The following is a 10,079-nucleotide window of genomic DNA, read 5'->3' as shown; positions in this document are numbered from 1 at the left end:
GGACTAAATTGCCTATTTACTCATCACGCCAATGCACAAATGTTCAACATACAAAAGGAGGGTGTAGTTTGTACACTACAAAGCTTCTCAGATGTATGGTTTACACATTAGAATATGCATGTGTATGTACAAATAAGCAATGACCAGAGATTAACAACTTATCATGGCACCACAGCAGTGAACTAAGATGGCTTTGTAGATCACAAAATAAAAGATAACAGGGAATAATAGAGCAGAATTAGTTGAAGCACAGTGCTTAATAGTCATTAGGTCAGTAAATAACAAATCACATCAGAGGAGTTACAACTTAGACAAAAAGCTTTTGCAATTCCTTAGTGACAGAAGATGTTAATACTAAATGAGCACTAAACATGAGAAGGAAATATATGTGGCCAAGCTGAGAGATATAGAAATAAAAAGGTTTACTTCTAATGGAACAGTATCAACCTGGATCCCACAAGTAATTGGCACTTCGATCTTACCATATCAAGCAATAAGGGTAGTCAATACAGCTTATAATCATAGAGAAATTACTTCAATGAATTATAGTATAAAACGATATGTGTAGGGGAAAAGAAAAATTATATTTCAAAGTGGAAACAAGATTAAACCTAGTGTAACATCACTAACATGTTCATCCATTCTGTCGACAAAATTTAAAATCTTACCCTTTCCAAGATCATCAGGATCAGCATGCACAACAACAGCCCTCCCAAGTATGGAATGAAGTCCAGTTAGCGGAATCTACACAATGAAAGTGAGAAAGGGGAAACTCAAGTGCTTTTAGACCCAATTAAACAACACTCAAAGTTCATAAACAAAAATATCAACCAAATGAACACAATACAAAATGAAAGTTAATATTGGAGAACACAAACACATTTGAACATGAGATGAGTCTCCAAAACCACAAATAAAATGAAATTACCAAACTGATGTCAAGTAAACATCACACAATACCCAAAGTTCAGTTCTTTACCTGTCCATCTCTGACAGAAATCTCAGCAACTCCTTCAAAACAGAAAACTCTTAGAACACTTCCCAGGACACAACTCATATAAATTACTCAGAATATCAAAATAAAAATGAAAATAATAATAAGAAAGCAGATAATACCATCAGGGCCTGCAACAATGTTACCCAAATCACCAGCATGACGCTCATTATCCGTAGGAGCTCCATGATCCTTCTTGAGTGGATTGAAGTGAGGACCTGAAGTAAAGAAGAATTCAAAGCAAAAAACATAAATTGAAAGATTTAGGACCTGTTTGATTGTGTTCTGGTACTTTTTTTTCTTTTCCCTAAAACTATTTTGTAGAGTAGTCAATGAAATGTGTGTTTTGTTTTAAAAGTTAAAATTAAAACACAAAACATAAACTGAAATATGTTCTACCATTTTGCCACAAAAGATAGGTATAGAAAGAATTGTAAAAGTTGATGATAACATTGGTGATACTTAATGAAGAGAAGAGTTCAAACCAGTGGAGTTGCAACCATTGGTGGTGTCACCAAAAGCATGAATATGGAACCCATGAAGGCCTGCAGAAAGCCCTGTTATTCTACCAGTTATATGGGTAGTCCCTACATAATCACAATCACAATCAAAAGAGATAAGCATCACAAGCTAAATAAACACAAACTCATAGATACAGAGACATCTTTCAAGACCCCAAAGAGAGAGAGAGAGAGAGAGAGAGAGAGAGAGAGAGAGACCATTTGGGTGCTGAACAAACTGAAGAGAACCTCTGACGTTGTTATCTCCGATGATGAGGGCCACAGCTTTCATAGCTCCCTTTGCAGCTTCCATTTCATATCGGTTTTTGTTAAAAGCTGTTGAAGTAAACAATGAAGATAAAAGAAAACACTAACGCAAAATTTAAATTTCTTATTTTTAATTATTCACTTGTATATTCGTTTGGAAATTATAACAAATAACTATTTTATCATTTATTTATGGGTTTAATGTTTCTAAAGTGAATGCAGATAAATTATCTACATTCGCTCTAAAAAACGACGTCGTTTTGGGTTGAAAAATTAAAAAATTATAATGAAAAAAACTATTATAACCCTGAAATAAATTATAATTACAAAAATACCTTGATTTCTGCCTCAAAACGACGTCGTTTTGGGCTCACTGTAGATAAGTTATCTACATTGACTGTAGAAAAAGCGAACCCTTTATTTATTATCTATCTATTGGGTATAAGTCTAGAGGTATTGTTAACTCTCCCAATTGAGAGTTAATTTTGTATTTTTATGATAAATTTGTTGCATAAATTCCATATAAGTTGTCTTGTTTGCATGATAATTGAGCTAATTGTTGTATATTCATGATTAAGTGCTTTGAGATAACTAAGTATGGAAAATAACATAATAATCCTTGATTTTATGTAAGAAAAGATGACTTGTTGAGTGTTTGTCTTTGCAGGAAAAATTGACGTCAGAATGCTGTAGCACAGAAGTTGACAAAGCAATGATATAGCAATCGCTACAGCATAACAGCAAGGACAAGGGAACAACTGAATTTTTGAAATTCAAAAGTTAGTTATTCCCTAACAAGTGGATAAAGCACCAGCAAGCAAGGATCAAGGACATTCTTGAAGATTGATTCTTATCCCAAAATCCCAAGGGACAAGGACAACAAACTTGTATTCGATCAACAACAATATTGACACAAGAAAATCAGGAAGATCAAGATCTTATCCAATCAAGTGCCAACAGCCCAAGAAAATAGGGATAAGATAGGGCTGCAGCAACACGATTCATGGAATCTCACTCCTAAACCTAAGACCTAATTATCCAACCACTTTTCCTATTTAAATAAGGAGTCCCCCACAGATTAAAGAGGTAGACGAGGTTACAAAGTCAGAGGAATCGAAGTCAAGCCATAAGGGTCGTTTTAGAGAGAGAAAGTGAGATTCTTGGAAGAGGAAGAGCTGCTGGAGCATTGTTGGAGCAAGACTGTGACGGAGTTTTACAACAACATTCGTTTTCCTCTTCTTTTCTGTTTTCCAATGAGTTCTTTCTTCCTTTTCTCTGTTTTGTTTAATTCCATTATGAGCTAATTTGCTCCTTAGGTTAGGTCATAAAGTACCTATGTTGTAACATCGAGATGTATGCCTAAACTTTGTTTCTATTAATGTTTAATTAGTTTTTCAACAAGTTTGCTTAATCTTATTCATGTGTGCATGTCGAGAGATACATATATGATATTGAGGAGGTTGGGACCGAGAGGTTTTCGAATCCAGACCCTTGTTGAATTGTGTGGATTAATTAGGTTAAGAAGTTAACTTGATTAAGTTGTGGGTAGAGAGATTATTCACACCACATAACCTTTGAACTTGAACTTTAATAATTCAGTAATTAATTTGGCCATAGAGATGTGGGAATTAGTTATATATGTTAGGTTGGCCAAAAGCCCCAACATACTTTAGTGTTCGGTTACTAATTAAGCATTGATAGAGTATTGCTATAGCATCGTTTCAGTATTGCTGCATCAGGGAAATTGAACCTGACCTATATCTCATCCATCATCTTAATACATTTGAATTTAGTTTATTGTTTCCTTATTATTAATTGCCTTTTATTTTATAAATCCAATCATCACAATCAATCATTTTCCTAATTTCTTTACTTGAATAACTCACTTTATACTTATCTCCGTGAGAAGGGTTCTAAAGGGTTCTAAGAATTTATTTTTTAAAACATTATTTTCTGCCTATTCTTAATTTGCCTACCCTTTCAACATATTAAATTATAATCGCATCCAACGGTGAAGATTTGTAGTATAAAATAAATCATTTTACCTATTTCATTCTCCTTCCCGCCTCTCACCCTTTCTCCCTCCTCTTTTTTTCTCTCTATCGACCAAGACAGAGACAATTCATTGTATTGTAGAATTGTATTCAATATTTCTCTTTTAAATAATAACATATAATGATGCAACTCATTGTATTGTAGAATTGTAGCAATTGAATCAACAAAACTAAAAAATTGATTAATGAATTTGTGCCCGCAAATCATTGTATTGTAGATAAATCAATCAACAATTTTGTTTTCTTACTCAACCATGGAGGTCTCTACCCTCATTCGCACGATTCAACAATTTAGAGGACCCTGATTCGAAAATTCCTCTTTTATTTATTAGATTTTCTTCATTTTGTCAGTGATTGGAATTATAGGGATGAGGCTGCACCCTTTTTCTATCTCTGCCTTAAACTTGGTTTATGTGTTTACAATTATTGATTCTATAGTAAAACGGATTATGGAGAAAGGAGAGGAGAGAGAAAGGGTGTGAGAGGCACTAAGGAGAAAGAAAGGAAAAAATAGTTTATTTTATTACGTAAATCTCTATCGTTGGATGAGATTATAATCTAATGTTATTAAAAGAGGTAGGCAAAGGTAAGTAGAATAAGCACCACTAGGGATAGCCTAGTGGTGTTGGGTGTGTTTAGGGTGTATTAGGTGTGCAGTTCGATTCCCTATAATGTCCAAAAAAAGGTAAGTAGAATAAAGGTATATAGAATAACATATCTCAATTAAATTTATTATTTCATTATATATATAGGTTATTCTACCTACCTTTTTTTCTACCTACCATTCTAAAAGACCATTATATCAGAATCTTAATTAACATTTATCTTTCTCTCTCCTCCTTAGACTCTAATCTAACGGTATTGGAGAGTAGTAAGCAAAAATAGAATAAAAATTGTAGGTAGGATAACCTATCCAATATATATATATACACATATCAGAAAAATATTTCTATAGTGGTTGCAGATAAGTTCACTCCCAAAGCGATGTCGTTTTGTAAAAAAATATAATGATAGAGACTGTTATAACCCTGAAATAAATTAAAATTACAAAAATACCTTGATTTATGTTCCAAAACGACGTTGTTTTGGTCTCAATACAGATGACTTATTTGTATTCACTGCAGAAAATATATGAAAAAAATGTTTCTCCTTGTCACAGGAGATAAAGTTATCTCTGCCTCCCAAAATGACGTTGTTTTGGGATTTAGAATTGAAAATAAGGCTTTAATGTTTCTATAATAAATGTAGATAAGTTATTTACATTTACTCTCAAAATGACGTCGTTTTGTGTTAAAAATTTAAAACATTATAATGAGAAAGACTAATATAACCCTGAAATAAATTATAATTACAAAAATACCTTGATTTTCGTCAAGAAATAGCGTTGTTTTTGGCTCAATGTAGATAACTTATCTACATTTATCTATATTGATTGCAGAAAAATTGAACCCTAAAAGTAAAGGGTATTTTAAAAAATTTATATTCATCTTTGAATCATAAATTTTGCTAAAATACCTTTTATTTTTAATCTTTAACTCCAAAACGATGTTGTTTTGGAGCTGTAAAAATAATTTCATTTCCTGTGAAGGAGAAAAGTTAATCCTTATGAGGAAGGTTATACTTACAACCTATTTTTGTTTGCAACCTCTTACAACCATATTTTCACCGTTGATTTTCGCCATCAACGATTATCATTTATTGCAAATTAATAATTAATTAATGAGCTTGATTAGCGAAAATAATAACTGTTGATTGACATAAATCAACAGTTAAAATATGGTGTAAGAGGTTGTAAATGAAAATAGGTTGTAAGTATAACCTTCCTCAATCCTTATAAATTAACATTTTGGGATTAACGTTTCTCTTACAAGAGATGAAATTATGTCTTGCGACCTCAAACCTATGCCATTTTGAAGGTTAAGAGAATTAATGAAGGGTGTTTTCGTAATTTTTTTATTATATAAATTTTATCAAATCACCTATCATTAAGTCTCATGATCCTCAAAACTCTGTAGTTTTGGGATCGAAGGAAATAATTTCATCTCTTGTGATAGAAGAAATGTTCATCATGTTATAGAAAATAATTTTATCTTATATATATAGAAAAATATTTGTCATTTTAAATGACATAAAGTTATGTTATTTTAAGAGAGAGATAAACACAAAATAATTTTTTTATTTGATTTAAATTAAAAAAAAACCATTCACTTTCTTTCCCATGATTTCTATTCCTTGTGTGATTGTGTCTATCTCCTCCTTAAAATGACATAACTTATGTCATTTAAAATGACAAACATCAAACCACACACACACATATATATATATATATATATATATATATTGTCTATATTTTAAATTATTATAATGTATATGTATCTGTAGTTCCATATTGATACAAAGAAATTTCTTATATTGTTAAAAGTTGCTGGCTATTTTGAGGAATGTTTCTTAAAGAAACATTTTCATTTAAAAAACTAACTAAAGTTATATTATTATTATTATTAGGAAAAAAATTTTCTCCAGTTACATAAGACAAATCTCTCTCTTGTACTAACAAAATGGTGGGCCCTTTAAATTTTTTCTTCTTTTTTTTTTTTATAAAAAAGGGATCCCACATCGTTTGTCTCAACAACATAAGACAAGTTGTCTATATTATTATTATTATTATTATTATTAGGGTTTATCATTTGTCATGTCAAATGACATAAAAGTATGTTATGTCACTCCAAAATTACGTCACTTTGGGAGTTCAGGGAATTAATGAAGGGTATTTGAGTAAAATTTATATAATAAATAAACAAACAAAAATATCAAAAACTCCTCATTGATTACCCGAACTCTCAAAACGACATAATTTTGGGTGATACGAGTCATATGACATAACCTTATGTCATGTGACATGACAAACAATAAACCTTTATCATTATTATTTTGGTTTCTTAAGTGTAAATGAGTCAGACGACTTGTCAAGGCCTATAAATTGGCTTGCCTTTGGCCTGACTTGACTTGACTTACAATACCCCTAACCTGTTTAATTAGAAAATGACATATGATTAAATATTTAATAAGGAATTATTGGGTTTAATGAAGTAAAGGGCTTAATTAATCGAATTTACGTCACTTTGGGATAAAAAATGCAGTCAGTGAGCTTTTTGGGTAAAAAAATGTGTAGAAAAAATTATCGAGAATGCAAAAGTAAAGTTAGAAACATTACTGAAAACATATTCTAGTCCATTGGATAAAGTTTGGTGAATGAAGGTATGTAGATAGATAAGCTTTTACCTAGTTAAAGTAACTTAACCTATGTAAGTTGTAAAACCACATAAGCTCCTTCATTTCTTTCTCCTCCTCCGTGCGTCTTCCTTCTCTGTGCGTCGACCATTTTGGAGTCAAATCTTCCAAAGAGCATAACTTGATCTAGAGTTAACGAAATCCACCCGTTCCAAAGACAAACTTATGTGAAATTTTAAGAGGAACACATTGGTACCCATATTTTTTGTTGGGGTTCCTTGTGGAGAGAGGTTTTTCACCTCTTTCATTTCGAGTTAATGAAGGATTTTGGGTATTTGTGAGTGCATTAGAGCTTGGAGTCTCCTTCCTCTAGCATTCTATGATGAATTATGGTTAGTTTCCAACTCTTAAACTCCATTTTATTGAAATTTTTGGATTTAGGGTGATGATGAATAGTGACCATCCGAAAATTGGTATTTTATTAGATTAATGATGATTGGTTATTATTATTTCATGTTGTAGAGTTGATCCTAACGTTGTTTTGGAGCGATTTCCATAGATTGGAATCCACATTCGCTTGACTTGGAGATTTATGGATTTTTCACATTAAGGTAAATCATGGTATAGATAGTTAGAGTGATTTGGATATAGTTTCCTTTTTTAAATATGCTTAGGATTGCTTCTTAATGAAAGACATAAAAAGAAATCATCGTTTGGCTCACTACAGAAAATCATGGTTTTTTTGGCTATATGTCAATTTTGAAAACTTAATGGTATGAGTAATTGGAGGGTGATTTGTAGGTGAGTCTTTTTGTTAAACATGCTTGTGGAGTTAGTTCCCGTAAAAGAAAAAATTATAAAATCGTCATTTAGAACACTTTGATAAATTGGACTCAAAATTAAGTGTAGGTGTCCTATATGCGTAGTATTGGAAATTGAAGTGATAGATTAGTTATGTACTAATTGTCTTCACATCTTGGAACTAGGTTGTGATTGTGGTTCTGATTCCATGGACACGAGGTTCATTGGGGGACATTGCTTGTGAGGTAAGCTTTCAGTCCTTGGGGTTAATTCCCCGTTTGTTCCACTAGACTCCGAGGGAGGATGGTACTTTTATATGGTATGTGGATATGACTTGTTATATGTTACATATATATGTATGTATGTTTGTGTGCCACACAAGACGGTGCTTCCTTGTGTGATGCATAAGATGACGTTTCCTTATGCATAGTATGAGACGTGTTTCCTCATACGATATGTTGCAAGATGATGTTTCCTTGCGTAATGCATACTTGTTATATTCTCTGGCCAGTAGGATTTATTATTGCACATATTCATTGATATTCATACTCTTATGCATACATGATTTTTAAACTGTGATTATACCTGAAGTGAACCTAGGTATGGATGAGCCCTCCAAAGACCCCTAGTTTACTGAGATGGTTGATCTCATCCCGTTTAGGGGCTTACATTTCAGGTACAGTAGCTTATGATGCTGAGGCATCACATGGCTGGAGGCCACAAGAGAGCTATTACTTGACATGAGATTTAGATATCATTTTATTTTGTACATGACATGCTTTATGAGTTTTACTATCTTTTGATATGTATATGTCATGATATTTTTTGTGAGCATAGAAGATGTCTATGCCTTGTTGATAGTATATGCATGCTGGTAGTACTATATGCATAAGTTTATGTTACTTACCTAATTACATCTCTTTTGGTTGGTTGATGTAATAATGTAAGTAACACCATAGACATTGTTTTGGAGACCTGATGATTATGAGATAGTTTAGGTCACAGATGGATGGACAATATGATTTATGTATGTTTATGCCTAGATTATATTAAACTGTTAATCAGGTCGAAATTATCCCTGTGATTCAAAATATAGACAAAATGTTGTTCGTTTCATTTTGACCAAAGAGGTGATAAAGATCACAATACATAAGGAAAAAGGAAAAAGTTAATCACATTTTTATACTAGGCCTAGTCTAGTGAATTATGAAAAGAGCTTTCGCATTTAATTATTTAAATATGTTGCGCTATTATTATATGAATGTTAATTAACCGGTTGTAGACGAGACGTTACATGACCCGTTTATAAATAAAAAAACAATATTCTGTGTTGTGGTGTGACTTTAACTATTGTACTATCTTGACTTTCCAACAATTTAAACATACAAATAAACAAAATAATCATAACTTATATTTTGCAGGTGTATTATGTCATTTTTAAAGACTTGATAGGCCAGACCAAGACTTTGTATTTTTAAAAAACAAGTAAGGCCAAACTTATAATATAGTTTGTATCAGACTAACAAGTCAAGCCAAACTTAAATATTTTACCTAAGTCTAGCTCATTTAAGTTAAAGTCTGATTTGACCTGATTTATTTATGGGTTCATTTTTCTGCAGTTACTACAGATAAGTTATCTGCAGTAAGCCAATACGATGTCGTTTTGGGGTGGAAATCATAGTATTTTTATAATTTTAATTTATTTCAGAGTTATAATAGTATTTATATTTATAATTTTTTAAAATTTCAATACCAAAACAACATTGTTTTAAGAATAAATACAGACATTAACTGCAGAAATATTTTCCCTTTTATTTATTCCCTTGAATTCTCACTTATTTAGATAAGAACAAGAATAATCCCTATCGTGATGCAAAATATTTTACCACTCGTACCAAATTGCTTCCCCTAAAAATCGAACCAAAAACCTTTTTTAGGTCCTATCGCTCCTTGGACATTGTCCTACTTATGCTGAAAATTAAATAATCCCACATTATTATTAAAATTAAACTCAGTTAATATTTCAAGAAAGGGAAAAAAAAATTCAACCTCACCGTACAATTGGCACCAAATGATGCTCTTACCGGATTAACATTAATCAAATACCGTTTATTAATTTAAGGATTTAATCAACGTTTAAAAATCAATGCTTTTGACTTATGAACTTCATGCACTCGTAGCGTTTCTGTTAATTGCAGCGTTAAGAGAGGACGGGATTAAAATAAGAGATTC

General features: G+C 31.8%; 1 protein-coding gene across 1 annotated transcript; it reads right to left on the bottom strand.

Moving 5' to 3' along the window:
- Positions 1-630: 630 nt before the first annotated feature.
- LOC133310362 (superoxide dismutase [Cu-Zn] 2-like) lies at positions 631-1,817 on the bottom strand (the record flags this gene model as incomplete). Its single annotated transcript, XM_061511279.1, has 5 exons — positions 1,714-1,817; positions 1,480-1,581; positions 1,117-1,212; positions 980-1,011; positions 631-744 (listed from the first exon to the last, which is right to left on the bottom strand). Coding segments are annotated over exons 1-5 (438 nt in total), but the record flags the coding sequence as incomplete, so codon positions are not given.
- Positions 1,818-10,079: the final 8,262 nt, after the last annotated feature.

The sequence above is a fragment of the Gastrolobium bilobum genome, unplaced genomic scaffold (assembly GCF_033153095.1).
Source record: "Gastrolobium bilobum isolate Gb01-03AN ecotype WA unplaced genomic scaffold, APGP_CSIRO_Gbil_v1 utg227103, whole genome shotgun sequence".
NCBI classification, from domain to species: domain Eukaryota; kingdom Viridiplantae; phylum Streptophyta; class Magnoliopsida; order Fabales; family Fabaceae; genus Gastrolobium; species Gastrolobium bilobum.
This window is presented reverse-complemented; position numbering and strand designations above follow the sequence as displayed.